General features: G+C 40.0%; 1 protein-coding gene across 1 annotated transcript in view; it reads left to right on the forward strand.

The window, feature by feature from the left end:
- The window catches only part of TOX (thymocyte selection associated high mobility group box), a 250,779-nt gene extending 232,350 nt beyond the window's left edge, over positions 1–18,429 (forward strand). Inside the window, exons 6-9 of the mRNA XM_056854094.1 lie at positions 4,686–4,766; positions 9,127–9,513; positions 16,707–16,858; positions 18,238–18,429. Coding sequence (XP_056710072.1) covers positions 4,686–4,766; positions 9,127–9,513; positions 16,707–16,858; positions 18,238–18,274 — 657 coding nt within the window. The 3' untranslated portion in view covers positions 18,275–18,429. The remainder of the gene's footprint in view (positions 1–4,685; positions 4,767–9,126; positions 9,514–16,706; positions 16,859–18,237) is intronic.
- The last annotated feature ends 474 nt before the right edge of the window (positions 18,430–18,903 follow it).

Below are 18,903 nucleotides of genomic sequence, written 5' to 3' on the forward strand. Positions count from 1 at the left end.
ATTTGGCAGCTGTTGAAAGCATATGGGGGAGACACTCAGTCTATCACAAGTAGAGCCAGTGTGGTGTAGTGGTTAGAGTAGCAGACTAGGATCTGGGAGACCCAGTTTCGAATGCCCACTCTGCCATGGAGGCTTGATAGGTGACCTTGAGCCAGTCACACACTCAGTAACTCAGGTTACCCCCCAAATCATAAATTTTTACTAAATTGCTGCACATGTTGGGGGCAGGATGTGAGATCTCAAGCCTCATTCATGAGGAAAACCACAGAATGATAACCTAATCTGAATTACATCAGTGTCTTTGGTAAGAAATCCTGGATTCAGGACTAGGAAATTAGGAGTGTTATCTTTAATCAGATTTCATTTTAAACTGGGGTATTTTAAGGGGTGAGTTATGTTATATAACTAGGAGCCCCATAGCGCAGAGTGGTAAGCTGCAGTACTGCAGTCCAAGCTCTGCTCACGACCTGAGTTCAATCCCGATGGAAGTCGTTTTCAGGTAGCCGGCTCAAGGTTGACTCAGGCTTCCATCCTTCCGAGGTCGGTCAAATGAGTACCCAGCTTGCTGGGGGTAAAGGGAAGATGACTGGGGAAGGCACTGGCAAACCACCCCAAAAACAAAGTCTGTCTAGAAAATGTCAGGATGTGATGTCACCCCATGGGTCAGGAATGACCTGGTGCTTGCACAGGGGAGCTTTACCTTTATATTATATAACAATGTTGTTGTTTTTAATTGAAAAGTCAAATTTTCTTTTATTTTCAGTCATTTATTTTTATCTTGTGAGAATGCCCCACTTTAGTCACAATATTCTCCTGTTAAGGAATCACTTGCTGCAATACCCATGCTGGTTTTCTTGCAACACAATTTCAGAGTAAGATGGAAAGTGCTTAGCAGTGCTTAGTTCCAAATAGCATAAGTAGCTGGATGGGAAATAATTGCATGATATCTATATGATAGGGTACAGCAATAATGCTTGCATACAACACTGAATGGAACAACCATTAATTAGTCTTATGAAATGAGAAATGGCAGGAATAAATCTTTGTGATCTTTTATTTGTACTGGGTTCTATTTTTTTAAATTATGCAGATGTATTCAAACGGAGAGTGAAATTTGCATTTTTGCCTGTTCTTCCAGGTCAGGCAAATTTAATTTTAGCTGCTAGGGAAGAAACTGTCAACTAACGGGTGTTTCATTTCCTTGAAACAAACAATACGTTTTAGCAATAACCACAAACAATCAACTCAGAAATGTAACGTTATAAATCCATTCTGAAACAAAATGAGCTCAGCTTTGTAATCTGAAGAAATTGCAAAAGAATGCATGCATGCAGTCGCACAGTGAGAGCCAATCTATTATTTTTATTCCTCTCTCGATATTTACAGCTTTAGTATCCTAGGACGCCTGTTTCTCCGTTATGATCTTATGTTTCCCTGGGATGCAAAATCTTTAATCCTTTTAAGCAATCTCTGGGTTTCCCCAGCAGAGATTAGAAGGACCTGCATGCTCTTGAAAACACAGCTTTAAAGGAATAAAGAACATTTCATGAAAATGACATGTCACCACTTGTCACAAACCATTCTGCAGTTTAAAAATGTACTTGGAAGTTGTATGTGCATGCTCTCAGATACGACTGCCCTGATTTAACTTTGGAATATGAAGGTCAAGGGAGATGAGTTTTAAAGATCTGAAGCCTGGGTGGGGAACATCATGGTACAATGTCAGTGGAACACATTTTCAGCTCCCTTTATAGTTTGAACTTCAGTTACATTGGACCAGCCTGAATCACAAGTCCCAAATTTGAAGTGAACCACACTGCAAGTCCTTAGCTCTGACAGACCTACCATGATGGCTCATGGGACTCAACTAGTTGCTGGTTTGTAAGGGAGAAGTGGTGGGCCAGAGGTAGAAACAAAAGACTGTTTCTCACTTTCACAAAGGGAGAGGTCTAAATATACTTTAGGAAAACAAAACTTGAGCAACTTTGTATGCTTGTTTTAACCCATTTATCTTTTCTATCAGATTTTAAGCCGCTAGCTGTGTGTGTGTGTGTTTCAGAAGACCTATGACTGGAGTTTAATTCCTCCTGTATAATAGTGACTGTGTTGTCTGATGATTGTAAAAAGATCTGTTACTAAAATTACTCCTGATGGGAGTCAGGACATTTCACAAAGTTTTTTTTTTTTTTACAATTCAGTGGGAGCTAATTGTGAATCTTCTGATCTCTGGGCTTGAATGGGATACCAATTCAAGGTTGTAGAAGTGTCTATCCCTCCAGCCGAGTGGAAGGCACAAGTGTTTGTTGGAGAGGAGTGGCCAGTTGTTGGGAATTCTTGGTGATTTCAGCATATATGCTGAGGCTGCCATGTTGGGTCAGGCTCAGGACTTCATGGTTACCATGACAACCATTGGTCTGTCTCAAATTGTAATGGGCCCAACACATGAAAAAGGATGTACACTGAACCTTCTTTACCACACTGACCGGCTTGCCATTGATCTGATTTGGGAGCTGGAGATTCGGCCCTTGTCATGGTCAGATCACTGTTTTCTTGAGACATGGCTGAGCTTGCTGTCTCTGCCCTGCAGGGGCTGTGGACTGATTCGATGGTCTGCCCTCAGAAATTAATGGATCCTTTTTGTGTCCAGGAGGCTCTAGTGGATTTGAGAGCATCCCTGGTGACTCTGTTGAGGCCTTTGTAGCTGCATGGAATGATGGGCTGTCTGGGGCCATAAATAAACATAGTTGCTCCTTGGTGTCCTCTTCCATGCTCTGTGAGGCCCCCAGTTGGGCAACATGAAGCAGACTGTGAGACAACTAAAGCTACATTGACAGAAGGCTTGGGATGAATCAGACAGAGCACATCTTAAAGCCCATTTACAGGCCTATAAGGTTGTGAAGAAGACTTTCTTCTCTGCCACCATTGCGTCAGAAGACTTTCGTCCAACTCAGTTGTTCAAAGAGGTGTGTGACTTGATCATACTTAAGTCCAATGCCAGCAATGAAAATTTGGTCCCCAGCTGTGATCTTTTTGCAAGGTTCTTTGCTAACAAAATCTCTCTCATCTGTTCCAACTTGGAGGCCATGTTGAGTGCAGATCTGGTACCTGAAGTGTTAGAAAAGCTTGCTTGTCCTTTTGTTATGGACATTTTCAGATTGATCCTGCCTATGGATGCTGACAGGGTCGTTGGAAGTGTGAGGGCCACCACTTGAGGTCTGGATCCATGCCCATTATAACTTTAAAAATCTTGCTGGAAAAAGGTATCAGAGCCATTAGTGAAACTCATCAACTCCTCCCTGACTGAGGGGGCTTTTCCTAGTCCTTTGAAGCAGGCAGTTATTAGACCTCTGCTTAATTAACTTTCATTGGCTAGGGATGGGGTGACCAATTACAGGGTAATCTCCAATTTACCGTTTCTAGGGAAGGTGATTGAGCGTGTGATGGCAGAGGATCTCCAGGGTTTCCTCAATGACACAAATGCCCTTGACCCATTTCAATCTGGTTTCAGGCCCAGGTTTGGTACTGAGACAGCTCTAGTTGCACTGAATCACCAACTTTCTCATTACCTAGACTCAGCTAATCTGGCCATGCTGATCCATACTTGTGTAACTTCACAGTTGGATGACTGCAACACACTCTATGTGGGGCTGCCCTTGAAGACAACTCAGAAATACAACTGATCTAGAATGCAGTAGCCTGACTGCTATCAGGGGCTAACTTCTGGAAACATGTGCTGCCCATTTTGAAACAGCTACATTGCTGTTCACAATCTGGGACCCATATATTTGAAGGACCATCTCCTTCCATATGCCCCTGTGTGCTAACAGGCAGCCATATGTTGGTTGTCTTACCATTTCAAGGTAGCCCATCTGACATCAACCAGAGCTTAGGCTTTTTCCATTGTGGCTCTGGTTCTGTGGAATGGGATCCCTGAAGAGGTGCCGGGGCCCCACCTTGAAGATCATCAGGAGGTGCTACAAGTCCTGCCTATTTGCCAGGGCTTTTGAGGGGGTTTAAATAGCAGGCATCTTTTAAGGGGGGAGGGATTTGAAGCTTGCTATTTTATCTTTGGTTTTATCTGGGGATGTTTTACCTGTTATTGTAAGCTGCCTTGAACCAAGAGAAAAGGTGTGATATAAATGTTTTAATAAATAAATAAATTTGTAAATCAATAAATATTTTACAATATTAAATATTTTACAGTATTAAATATTTTACAGTATTAAATATTACAGCTCAGGGAACCAGTATAATTAGTAGCTTGTTACTTTCGTCCCAAGCTATGCAGAATGTACTGAATGCAGCACGGGGTGAGCCAGCAAGAGAATGGGACTGGGGTGGGAGGAGGAGGCCTGGAGCCATGATGAAAGGGGAAATAGGATCCCTCCCCTGTGAGTTTTGCAGGCCCCCACTTGTAGCACTTCTAAATACGTGATAACTTTGGTCAGTGGGTTGATTTTTTTTCCAACTTGTTTTTTCAGTCAGTCATAGTAGTACTGCTGTAGCTTCCATTGTTTTGTACCTGTACCTTTTAAATGTTGCCCTGCTTATTTGCTCAAAAATAAGTTTGTAAATAAAGAAAGAAGAAAGAGAGGTATGGTATTACTATGCATGTAAAGCAGATTATGAGGTTTTAAATCAAAGCAAACATGCCTGATGACTTAATGCTTTTCCTTGTCTTTCAGGTATACAAAAAGAAAACTGAAGCTGCTAAGAAGGAATATCTGAAGCAGCTAGCCGCTTACAGGGCAAGCCTTGTATCCAAGGTAACCCATGATATATATTTTGTGACAGACTAGCTGTTCTGGCCATTTTTTATTGTTCAGCTCTGTAATGTAAAGATCATTGTTGTTGGCTCGAATTCTGAGGTGAATTCTGTGAATTGCTTCACAATTCATACAGCTGTTCTTTAATCTCTAGACACTTAGTCTATCCCCTTTACCTTGTAATCTTTCCACAGTTTAGAAATATAAACAGTTCTACAAATGAAAGATAAAACAGTCACAGTTGACAAAGCCATGTCATGGACAGCACAAAACCACGATCAGTAGCTGATGCTTAGTAATCTGTTTTCACCAGTGTCTCATTCACATCACCATGACATGTTGATTTACCGTTTTTTCCATGTGACAAATTGAGTATTGGGACAAAATGCAACCTATATAGCTTAGTGTCATTCATATAAAATAAAATGCATATTGAACAGCCAGCTAGAATTCAGAATATTGACTATTGAGGGATTTGGTAGGCTCCTGTTATCAGATGCATGAATTAACAATGATGTGCTCTTCACATGGCTGAACAAAGCAGGATGGCAGTACGTTCAATGGTATTTTTTAATTTAACCCATATTTTGTTCAGTAGATCTTTACTTATATGAAACTGAGCCCAGTCATTTTTATTGTAGATACCCTTGCAACATTTTAATGTGCGTTTGCGATGATGTCGTTGTTAATGCAACACTTAAGAGCACTGCTGTGCTGGTACGGCAGATGTTTGAAAGTCTAATTCCCCCCGCCCAGCTCCAGCAGTCTAGATGAAAAATAGCCCCATGCTGAACCAGTCTGAAGCATTTTCGGCTAGGGTAACCCCTAGCCAATAAGGTGACCAGTGTTTGCCTGGGATTGAGGATACAAATATACATTAGTCTCTGCTAAATCTACTGGTGCAGAGTTTTTGTCAAAGCCTTTCTTTCCTCTCCAGTCTTAAAACTACTGAAATTAATTTGGCCAGAGTCAAGCTTATTTGATGTGTGTGGAAATAAATATATAAAGTAAAAAAAAAATCACATTACAAAGCGTTTTATATAATGCTATTCAGATTATGATAATATTTATAATACTCTAAGCCTTTTGCATTGCCCTTAGCTGAAACTTTTATTACTTCTGCAAGTAGTCTGTATAGCAAATTTACAGCATTATTTAAAATGCTGTGAATTGCAATTTTATTTTTGAAAAAACAAGCACTTTTATAGCTTACTGCGGCAATTTTTTGTGTGCAGTCTGACAGTAGGATTTGTTACTTTACCTGTTAACGTAGATTTTTACTTAATGCAGGCAACACTGGCAGCTAGGTTTATGAAACCAATCTCTAGCTATTTCAAAAAATAAGTTTTCATGTTTAATCCAAACTTTGCCCTTACCAACATCCAGTAAAAGGTGTTTTCAGAAATACAGACAATTAACAATTTAGGCATCACTTTTTAATCCTTTCACACAAAGAAGTTATATTTTTCAAAGTGCTGCATTAGCAATAGGGTGGGTTGCCAACCAATTCAAACCGAACAAAACAGGGTCGACTCAATTATCAAAAGCTATATTCAAAGTTAACAACTATAAGACACAAACAGGTGTACAAATAGCTTTTGATAATTGAGTTGACCCTGTTTTGTTCAGTTTGAACCTCCAGGTACTAGCTGGAGATCTCCTGCTCATTCAATTGATCTCCTGCCGATAGAGCTCACTTCACCTGGATAAAATGGCTGCTTTGGCAATTGGACTCTATGGCATTGAAGTCCCTCCCCTTCCCAAATCCCGCCCTCCTCAGGCTCCGCCCAAAAACCTCCCACCAGTGGCAAAGAGGGACCTGGCAACCCTAGCAATGGGACATGGGTCCCGATATGCTTTCCCTCCAAAGTAATCTATCAAGTCTTTTTGCGGGAGATGCTGGTTTGTCCATATAGATTTTCTGCTTTTCAGACACTCTGCCCTTGTGTACTTCTTTTACCAGGATTTGGTAATTGCAGGAACCAACCCTTGGAATGCAACCTAGGGCCCACAACAGCTGCTTAAAAAAAAAAAATCAAGTCCTAAATCTACAGTTATGCCTGTTGTGGTAGTTGGGACAATCTTGAGCATAAGTGTAGAGTGAACATTATTATTCAGTATATAACAACTGAATGGATCCTAGGAAGCCAACAATGCCAAGGCCTTGCCCCTTTGCTTTGGGACATATAAAATCCCTCTTGCCCTCGGAGTAGGGAAAAATGGAATCCCATCAATATATTCCACTTTTCTTTCATACCAGTGTAATAAAAAAGAACAGTGTTTTATGTCTCTTGCCTTATTACCTTTTCAAGTGTTTTGTTTTTCTGTGTGCGTGTGCTACTCTGAGTGCAAGTATAGGGCATAGTATTACCTATGTATAGAGAATTGAATTCCCTTTTATCATTTCCATTTAATTTTGCTCAGTTTACTGGAGAAAATACATTTTTTGTTGCCATCATTACTACAGCTTGACTTGAGCAAATGAAGTTATCATCTTTTTCATTGTATATCATTGCACATAATGAACCAATTTCTGTAATGTGCACATTGGCTGATTGGTGGTGATGGTGCATACATCAAAAGGAATACAAATGGTTCTTCACAGGCTCCAGTGACCTCAGAGTGCCTGGAGTAATGTTAAACTTATTTTGACTTGTAAATGGAGCAAATGTGACATGAGGGTTATAGAATAAGGGCATATATGTATCTTCCAACCCCTTGTTTTGACATAGTGCCGTCTTCTTTCAGAGGAACATTCTACCATTTTTTTTCCTGACATGTTTCACCTTTCACTAGTTATTCATTCAACTTTTCCTGAAGAGATGAATTATTATTCAGGTTCATATCTCCTGGCAAGTCTTTGGGAGTTCATCTCATACTTTTGCTGCATTTATGTGAGCATATCTAGTTTACAAGTCAGTTAGGAGGAGATCTGTGGAGGGAACTGAGCAAACATATGCAAATAAATGACAAAAATGTTATGGGGAAATCATTTGTGGAAAATTTTTTCAATCTGGAAAATAGTCAAAAGAGAAAACTTTCTGGTTAGCTTAATGTCTGTTCCAATCTTGTACAACTATTGGGATAAGTTCTTAGAATTTGTGAGACTTTGGCCTTCTGTAAGTGGAGGCAGCGTTGAAGAACTAGGGCAGAAGTCAAGTTCATGAAATCCTGAGAAATTGCACACACTAAAATCCAGGGTCAGAGACAGGTCAGCCACCATCATGTGGGAAATCAGTTCTGGCCCAGCCCTTTAGTCCATCCTGGGCTGCAGCTATAAGAAATGCAGAACGGGTAACCAAATGATTATGGTTAGTACAAGCGAAGTTGAATGTTTTTGAGGCATTTTACTTCATAAACAAAGGTTACAGGGAAGGTGGATGAAGACCAAGGATAGAGAGCCTCCCCCCCTTTCGTAATCCTAAAACATGGAGTCGCCCAATGAAATTGATTGGTGGTAGGTTCAGCCAAACAAAAAAGTGCTTCTTCATTCAGTGTATAACTGACTTATGATATAACTCTTATGAGATGGCCACAAGTTTGAAAAAGACAAGGTCATGGTTATCAATATGTCTTAGCCATAATAGCTAATTAGATCTTTGAGGGTTAGCATTAGTGGTACCTCTCAGTGGTAGAGCCTATAGAAACATATAGGCTTCACACCTGAACGCAGCTGCAAACAGGCTTCTGAATAGGTCTGAGCCATTTGGTCAGATCTAGTAGATTTCGTCTTGTGATTACTAGCTACTGGAGGGTGTTAACAGTAGTTCGCTTTTTTATCAAAATGTATCTTCTTGAGTATTAATATAGTTTCATTTTCGTTGGAGGCTGGTTTGGCCAGATAACATTTTTTAAATTGTTAAATATAGATAAAAACAGCATGGCTTTTATTGGACTGGATGGAATGTTTTGTTTACTCATATTTTATTGCTGATTTTATTATCTTTTGTAGATTATATATTTCTTGTAGCATTTTCCTGTACTATTTTTCTGTACAGTGGTTGAACCTTGTAAGAGGAACACAGAAATATTTTAATAGTGTCATGTGTTTTTAAGAAAGTATTAACCAACAGGTTGGTTGTGGGAACAAAATGGGGAAGGGAGGGAACATGAATGCTGCATTGACTTCCTTAAAAGAAGGGCAGGATAAAAATGTAATTGAAAAAATATTTATAAAGTATACTTTGTTCCTTAACTATATTGGGTTTTTTCATTGCAGTGTCTTATAAATGCTGGAATTATCTGTCTTGTTTGTAATTGGTCAAGCTGGGCAAACGCATTATTTCCGTTCACGTGATTCTTGGGGGTCAGGCCACAAAATCAGCCTTTCCTTGAGCCTATTTTTTCCTTCTTCAAACAGAGCTACAATGAACCTGTGGATGTTAAGGTATCCCAACAACCTCAGATGATGAACGCAAAGCAGTCAGTGTTCCATGGATCTACACAGCCTCACTCGGCACTGTATCTAAGTTCCCATTACCACCAGCAAGCAGGAATGAATCCTCACATAACAGCCATACATCCCAATATTCCTAGGAATATAGCACCTAAGCCCAACAACCAAATGCCTGTGACTGTTTCCATAGCAAACATGGCGGTCTCCCCACCCCCATCCCTTCAGATGAGCCCTCCTCTTCACCCGCATCTCAGCATACAGCAACACCAGCCGCTTACAATGCAGCAGTCCCTTGGGAGCCAGCTACCAATGCAGGTCCAGTCTGCTTTACATTCGCCTACAATGCAGCAAGTAAGTCCCAGTTAAATTTGGAAACATGTTTCGTAAGTGTATATTATTTAATCATTCTGTACTCTTTTTTTACAAGCAGTTTTGCTACCTCAGATGAAAGTTATGGCCCCCTAAATGTAGCTTCTGTCTGTGCGGAGAGACCACGGGCTACTCTGCTCCAACAGCACATCAAAGATTCTTGAATATGCACACCCTGTGTGGATCAGGGTGACAGAAATGCCTTACTGACTACTGAAGGACTGCCTCTCCCAGCATGTTCCCATGCGGCAGCTTCATTCTTTGCAGCAGAGTCTATTGTCAGTGGCCCTTTTATCTACAGCAGTGGTCCCCAAAGAGGGCAGTTCTACCCCCTGGGGTGGGTGGGATTACCTAGGGGGGCACTAAGAGGCAAGGGGGCAGCAGGGGGTGCTAGAGATGGGTCCCTTCAACTGTGTTGTTGGATAGGGTGGGGGGTGCTGGGGCTGAGTTTGTGGGACCAAGGGGGCGGTGGCCCGAAAGGTTTGGGAACCACTGGTCTACAGCATTTTCTGCTTTTTCAGTGGCTGTCCCAGACCTCTGAAACAGCCTCCCAGAAGGAGTCAGGGGGTCCTACCCTCCTGGTTTTCAAACAAGGCTACAAGACATAGTTGTTCAAAGGACTTTTGGGGGCAACCTGAGCCTGAACAAAGAGGAACTACCCTAATGGTGGGGACATAAGGTGTTTTTAAGTTGGCTTTTAACATGTTTTTTTATCTGCTGTTCTAATGTTTATTGTTTTATCAAATTGTTTTTATATTGCCATAACTTTGGGTCATGAGATGATCACTGGAAATGTGGGTATATAAATATTTTGAATGGATGAATGAATGAATATGTTTCTGCAATAACCCAGTGTTTTGGCAATTTTATAGCTATGTTGGCAATGTTAAAAACTATGCTCAAGGATACAGTGCAAAGCTGCATTTACTTCCTTTGTGATAACTAAAAGAGCCAGTTCATATATCACATGGATTGGGGAAGTTCAATGAGACCCTTTCCCTACTTCTATTAGTATGTAGCTACTATTAGACCCTGTATAAGCAAGGGAGAGAAAAAATATGGTAATGAGAATTGTGGTTAGTAGAATTAATTGCTATGAAGTGTGGCTCTTCATTCTTTTGGCCATCAACGAATGACACACAAGAGACTTCAGATGAGCATCTATCTACCAAATAATATTTTAAATAAGCACATAAAAGTGCTTGCTTGTTCCTCAGTCCCAAAAGGAAGCAATCCTCTTTTCACTCGTCTTAAGCAGCCTAATCTAAAGCCCCTTTTCTTTCTGTCTTGCATTTGAATATAACTGGCATGTCATCCATTTATATCTCAACATGAACATTGTTTTTTCTTCTGAGTTATACTGAGATATTATTGTTGGCTTTTTTTGACCTTCAGCACTTTTGTGACCTTCTCTTCCCCCCCCCCCCACTATTCAGATGTTTTCATTTAGCTGTGGACTGAAATGACCAGAGATTTTTTCATAAGTAGTGACAGTTAATTTAGAACTTCAGTATTTGTGAGTTTTCCCAATTATATTTTCAGTATGCTTTAACTTGCTTATGTTATAATGAATCCATCATGTTGCTCATTCTCCTAGACTTGTAACCTCTCTCTGGAGGCTTTCTTAGGTTGAGTGTCAGATGTTACCTTTTAAATCATGAACTTCATTAGAAATAGGCAACTGAGGAAAAATTCTGAATTAGTCCAAGTTCTTTAATGATCATAAGCTAACAAAACGCTCTGCAGGAACTTGGCAATAACCAAACACAAAATATCCTATATAGTGTTGATAGGGAAACTAAGAGGTTTAGCAGACCAAGAGTTCTGCTGTGGTACTTCATAAGAAAAATGCTGCTAATAGTAGCCAAAGACATCAGTATTGTCATTGAAACAAAACAAAAACGTAAGTGTAGGAAATTCAAAGTAATCCTTCCTCTGTCTCTCTCGCACACATGCACACATCTGGGTTTTTGCATGTTATCACATCATGAGGATGACAAGCACGTGTTTGACAACTTGTGTGAATACTTTTGGTGTATCTTTCAGTTAGAACTCTGAATTCCTTCTGGGGATGGTGAAATACGCAGAATCTGGCTATAAGCCAAAGCCACATTACCCTATTCCAACGATATATACTGCCTTTCTTTTCAAAAATATTATTTGTGGCATTTCTCTAAATCATAACATACACAGTAGCTATCACGTATACACACCTAAATCTACATATTCTTTCTGTGCCATTCACTCTCCTATTCAACTAAACCGTTCATCAAATAATAATCAAAGCTTTTGCTCTTGTGTGTTGTTACTTCTGAGTCTCTAACGTTGCGAATGAGAATAGGCCTATGGCCCTGGTGGAGAGTTCCTTCTTCGCAAGGGCAAAATGTATATAGAATATATACATATTTTTAAAGTACATTTATTACTGAAGATTTAAAATACCATTGGTTTATTTTATTTTTATTTAGCAGTATGCATCCATAAATGGTCATTTAATAAATCACAGCTTCATTTTATATGGTTTGTCTTTTATTCAGTAAACTCTTGGCCAAGCTGCATTTTGCCACTGCTTCTCCTCCACCATCATTTTTTCTCCACACCATGGTTTTGAATGCGGTTAAGAGGTAGAAAAATCATTAATATCTGTCAACTGTCCTTATTACCTTAAGAGAAAATCTTTGTATGATATCACACGGACAGATTTTCAATTTCCTTGTGTAATAAACAGATGCTTTAAGATTTGGATGTAATTTAAAGGTTTAAAAACATCACATTGAGATTGATGAATAAATCAGTTGTAAAGACAAAAACATTGATGCCTGTTGAAAATACCTCTCCAGACAGACAGGAAATGAAATTAGTTCCCAGTAAAGTGTAGAGATGAAGATCACAGTTTAGGTTGTGCTGCAGGCTTTTTAGTACTTGCTGCAGTTGCACACAAAACCTCCAGCTAGGGATACAGAAATCTAATTAAAGAGCAAATGTCCCGTCTGACATCAAATTAATCTTTATCAAGTTCTCTATTTTTTATTTCAATCTGGCACAAGAAAATGAAACTTAAAATTCAAGGCATGTCACAGAAACAGTTGGTGATTTTATCTTGAACATTACAATGCAAAAACATTTGGCATTGTCTCGTTAGCCCACGGAATATCCATTTCCTGAATGATTTTCATTGCTTCTCTGTTTGCAAAGCTCTTACATAAAATAATATTTTTATATTTACACGTTACAATGGCACATATGTCCGTTGCTTTTCAAGATCTGCTGGAGCTTTTTGCCAAAATTTCAACTTGATTGCCTTTTGTCAGCTTTACATTTCTGGAATCTGTCAATTATATTTTACTAGCTTTGGCAAATAAGTTTCCCACAAGCATTATTCCAACAACATGATTTCCAAAAGGCTTAAAGGGACATTAAACATTTGTATAATCAAATTGGGGAAAACTACAAATATATATTGTGTTGGCTTGTGGCTACACTGGGCAAGGGGATCTATCATCTGGATAATAAGAAATCCTGAAAACTAGTATACATGTAGCTGTTTCTTGTGGTGTGATAATTGCGTTTACTTCTTGCAGTCAGGATCAATAGCTGTGATTGCTTTTGTATACAGAACGAAAAACAATTAGCAGACATACTAGAAAAGCCGCTCGTCAGATTTGATCCATTATAAATATCAAACTAGAGTGTACCTAAAATTGACATCAAACCACCCCTTTAATAACGGGAAGAGCAGTGTTGTGTTAAACATAAGCTCGGTTTGCACTGTCCACTACAGCACTTTTTTTTTTTTTTACTTATGAGTAGTGACATTACAGTTCATTAAAATGACTTCCTTTTGTCTGAAGAAAGTGGGTAAATAGATCAAGGCACTGTGATTGTTTTCACAGTTCAAACCTGGTTTATCCTTAGGGTCACACATTCCCTTCCTCCCTTTGTGCATGGAGATGAGATTGGAAATTTTCTTGTTTGAAAAGAAACTCTGGGATTGAATTGTGGTTTTAGCACCCCAGTATATAGAAAAGGAAAGAAAAACTGGGACATTTGTTAAAGCACCACAATTTGGACAGTACAGCAAACTGATTTCTCTCAAACTAGCCATTTTCAGTCTCGCTTTGCATGAGAGGTGCGGGCTGGGAACCATACAAATTCTGTGATAACTGGCAGTCTGTTTAAATCATACCTTATGCAGTAAGCTCTGGTTAGTCTACCAGATACAGGGAATAAATCTCAGGTTGTGTTTAAATCCAAGTTTGTCTGCTTCTTACCTTCCAGTAGGGAGAACATCCTTCTTATATTGTATCTCTGGACATCAGAGACATCAACAAACTGTGGTTTGTGAATCAGTCCAACATAGGTTAATACAAACTGTGATTAACAAACAAGTTACTAACCTAGTATGAAATTTTGGTTTGGCACCTAAGAATTCACCCTTGTTTGTTGGATCATCTGCCTTTCGATGTCAGAACTAATAACAGTTTGATCAAATCATAGTTTCTGACAGTATATTTTACGGTGTCTAAATGCAACCAGAGATCAATTAGTCAAAGCTGTGGAATCATAACATGCTGACTTTGGCTACAGTCCTGTGTATATATCCCAGAGAATAAGGTCCACTACATTTACAGGAATTTGCTTCCAAGTAAAAATTAATAGAATCTTGCTGTTTAGTCTCTTTGACATAATGTTTAACTTTGTACAAACCTGATCCATAAACTAGTTTAGCTAGAGGAACTACAATTGGTGCTTAGTCTCATTGACTTCACTGGGTCAAGCAGTTCAGTAGGTCTCAGTCAGCTGAAACCCAGCTCCTGGAGCATAAGTGACCTGTATTGACCTTCTCATTTCTTCCATAATAATTGGATCCTGTGTTTGAGCTTTGAATAGGAAAAAGTTTCCTTAACATTCTTGTATCTATTGTATCTATTAGTCTGGATGAAAAGTGAAAAATAACCTTGAGAAAGCACAAAACTAGCTAGATTTTCTTCAGGATTCTGTTCAGATACCTAATGTTTTAATAGAATTATCAACTATGACCAAAATTATGTTATTTTCTTGAACATATTTACTACAATAACATGTATAGCTAAAAATGTCTACATTAATAACTTCTGGATTCAAGATGTGTGCCTTAGGCTGCAATCCTGAAAGGGGGGGAGCACCTTCAGAGCCGGCATGACCCCGTGCCAGCGTAAGGGCCCATTTAATCTGTGATAAGGGGCACTTACACCATCACGGGTGGCATCCATGCCGGTGCAGGAAACCATGCCATGGTTCAAGGCTCGGGTACAGGTGCTGCATCCTGGCAGCATTCCAGTGGCACAAGTCCCCACCCCATCATCCTGGGAGGCATTCCTGGGTGTTCCTGTTGGTGGAGCTGCCTTTAAGCAGCTTCCTAACCTCTTTCACCCCAGGAATACCCCCTCCCACAGTGGCATAGCTACAACACCTGTTTCGGTGTTATAGCCCTGTTGAAGTCTATGGGGCATTTCCCTATTTTTTATTTTTTAAAGCAGTTAAATTTCTTTTCGGCGGCTGGAAAGCCTCTGAGGAGGCAGCATGGCAGTGCCACATCCGGCCACCATCATAACACCTCCCCCCTTAGGAATGGGTTGCCCAACTGATTTTCTTTGGTAATTAATAAGCCAGAGTCAACATAATTGTATATATATTATAGCTGAGCCAAAACTTCATCTCAATATTTGCTTGTTTGATGAGGGAGAGAGTTTGTTGACGAGCTAAGCAAATCTCATGAAGCTCAGAAGAGTTTCTCTACTTTTTTGACCAAGTCTTAGACTGACAGGTGGAGTAGTATGAGTCACATGAGCTGCAGTAGGTTTATAGACAGCTTATAGAGGGATGCTGCCTCAGCTTTAACACCATTTTGGGCAGGAAGTCCCCATACTTTTGATCAGATAAACTCAAAATGGCACAGATCTTGTGCTTCCATTTGCTGTGCCTTGGAGGCTAGGTCAAGAACTTCAGAGATCCTTGGAGACTTAAAGAAGCAGCCTTTTGTATAATTTTGTATGCTTGGTTTTAGTATCTAAGATTGGGCTAAAAAGTAAAATCACAGTGTAGTTTCAAATCCTGTGGTCTGCAGTTGAGTAACATTTCTATCATATGTTCCACCACAAAGGGCAATTTCAATGCAAGCTTGTACACTGATGAGCACTACTTTGGGTTACAGAATGCCCAGATAATTGAGGATAGTAAAAAAGGGACCAGAAGCTAGTTGGTAGCTGCTTTAAAACATACCACATTGTGGCAGGAATTTCAGGAAAAGGGTTTCCGTTCAGCCCACGGAAACCTTTTGCTTTAGCAAGTGCACCTTCTTCTGATGTCCTTGGAAAGTTCATCTCTTTAGACCCATCCAGCCTGTATTCCTCAAGCAGGCATTAGCCGGTTTATTGCTGTGCTTATACACCATAAAGTACTCCCAACCTTTCAGCAGGCCGCTTTGTTTATTTAAGCTAAATGCTGTATGGAAAAATCAATGGTTACCATTCTTGAAAATCTGACCAGCTTTGCTGCTTTTGGCAAACAACATTTAAGAATGGCTCACTCCTGGCTGAAAACAACAGCAAGCCCCCCACCCTCTGCTTTTGCTACATTAGTCCAACAACTGTTAAAAAGCTTTGGTTGGATTTTTGTGTAGTTGAGAAAGAAGTGCAAATAAAAGAAGCAGCAGATGGTCCTTTTGTGACTGCACCAAATAAAAGGGGCTTGAGAACAATAATTGTGAATAGGTGTAGTCTAATAAAACACTCAGCCACCTGCTGCCTGCATCCTTCAAAAAGATTCTGTTGCATATTCTTGGAATTAACTAATAGTGTATCCTTGGGTTGAATCGAAATACGAGCTGTAAGAAACACACAGACCTTTCTTTTATTTCCCAGTGTTGAATGAGTTGTTTTTCATGGCTTTTAAAATGTCCCTATTCTTTGTCTTGGAGTTCTACACTATTGCAGTGTGTTATCTTGCATTGCTTCTCAACCAATTAAAATTATTTCTGAAAAGGCACAAGAGTCTTTCCCCCCCCCCTTTTTTTTTTTGCTTCAAGTTGGGGAACTTAGAAGCAGGGCTTGGGACTTTGTCAAGACTTTCAGTTAAGATGTTAACTGGGCTAATTGAACCTCGCTTTGAATGGCATTGTTTCTGTTCTTGTTTAGGGTTTTACTCTCCAGCCTGACTACCAGAATATTATCAACCCTACATCTACAGCTGCACAAGTTGTTACTCAGGCAATGGAGTATGTTCGTTCAGGGTGCCGAAATCCTCCAGCACAGAGCGTGGACTGGAATAATGATTACTGCAGTAATGGGTGAGCAGCCAACAGTTGCCATCTTGCATTGAGGAGTATGTATGACGTGTTGGGCAATTGTTGTGGTATCTGTTTTTTATTCTTGTTGTCTAAATGAGATGGCAGAGTTTGGGTACATTTGCTTACCAAGAGTCCTGTTGTGGAAAAAAAATCAGTGTTAAAAAGTAGTGGTGTTTTGCTTTATATCAATTATATTTCAGTTTATTGTCGAAGGCTTTCACGGTCAGAGTTCATTGGTTCTTGTAGGTTATCCGGGCTGTGTAACCGTGGTCTTGGAATTTTCTTTCCTGACGTTTCGCCAGCAACTGTGGCAGGCATCTTCAGTGTCCTTCAGTGTTACTACTCTGAAGATGCCTGCCACAGTTGCTGGCGAAACGTCAGGAAAGAAAATTCCAAGACCACGGTTACACAGCCCGGATAACCTACAAGAACCAATATATTTCAGTTTGTCTAGGAGAGTCAAAAGTGGGAAACCTTCATATGTTTAATTGTAAAGAAGTCTCATATTTCACTGAATTCAATGAGACATGGAAAATTGTCTTCTCTGCCAATAGCATTTAGATACAATGTTAACTTGGGGGCCACAATCCAATGAGCTCCTTTACCCCATGTGATGTAGTTATTTAGTGTGTTTGTGATGATAAAATAGAGGGAAGGGCTTTCCTGAACTCCTTGGAGATAAAAATGTACTAAATTATTAAATAACACCTGTGAAAGGAGAGTAGGGGTTGTCAGGACGAACTTTTCTCCCTTTTGCACTCCCAATAGCAATCTCCTGGCCTTGTCCCTCATCGCCTCTCATTTGCTAGACGGCGCAAGGGTTAGCTTCCCTGACTTGGCTGGCTCATGCTAGCCTGATCTTGTCAGATCTCAGAAGCTGAGAAGGGTTGGTAGTAGAAGAAGAGGAGTTGGTTTTTATATACCGACTTTCTCTACCACTTAAGGGAGACTCAAACCAGCTTACAATCACCTTCCCTTCCCCTCCCCACAACAGATACCCTGTGAGGTAGGTGGGGCTGAGAGAGCTCTAACAGAGCTGAAACTTGCTCAAGGTCACCAGCTGGTTTTGTGTGTAGGAGTCGGGAAACAAATCCAGTTCACCAGATCAGAGTCCACCGCTCCAAACCACCGCTCTTAACCACTACACCATGCTGGATGGCAGAGGAAAGCAATGGCAAACCACCTCAGTTGGTGTCTTGCCTTTGACTGCTTTGGAGGACCCATTGTTATGAAAAAGTGGGATATGAGTATTGTAATAAATAATATCACATTTCACTTCTGGGGATAGGAGCATACTGCTTTCAAGAGTTAGATACCCACCTGCATTCATATGTGATTTTGATGGTTAATGCTAATTTTTGTTCTCCCTTTGTCTACAGGGCCATGCAGAGGGACAAAGCCTTGTACCTCACCTGAACATGTTTGAGGAAGGCACCTCTCCTTTCCACTGAGGAATGCAGGGAAGGCTCATCATGACTGCTTTATGCAGTCAAGGCAGTTCTGCATTTATTTAGAGAATATAAGTTGCTAAGCACTTAGGACTATTTGAGCTGGTGGGTCATTCACTCTGGGAAAAAAAATTAGTCTCGCTCCTTCTTCCACCCCTTTCCTTCTTCTTTTTTTTTTCCTCCTCCAACATCCTTTAATGGACATTGCTTTTCTTCTTTCTTTAAGGAAGGAGGCTTGGACCATTCAGATTTTATGTTGGTTTTTATTTTTGCTGTGAAGTGCTGCGCTAGTAACTGCCTTAGCAACTGTAGATGTCTCGGATAAAAGTCCTGGATTTTCCATTGGTTTTCATAATGGGTGTTTATATGAAACTACTAAAGACTTTTTAAATGGCTTGATGTAGCAATCATAGCAAGTTTGTAAATAGCATCTATGTTACACTCTCCTAGAGTATAAAATGTGAATGTTTTTGTAGCTAACTGTAATTTGAAACTGGCTCATTCCAGTTTATTGATTTCACAAAGGGGGTTAAATTGGCAAACATTCATATTTTTACTTCATTTTTAAGCAACTGACTAATAGTCTATATTTTCAAA

The sequence above is a fragment of the Euleptes europaea genome, chromosome 8, assembly GCF_029931775.1.
Source record: "Euleptes europaea isolate rEulEur1 chromosome 8, rEulEur1.hap1, whole genome shotgun sequence".
In the NCBI taxonomy this organism is placed as follows: Eukaryota; Metazoa; Chordata; class Lepidosauria; order Squamata; family Sphaerodactylidae; genus Euleptes; species Euleptes europaea.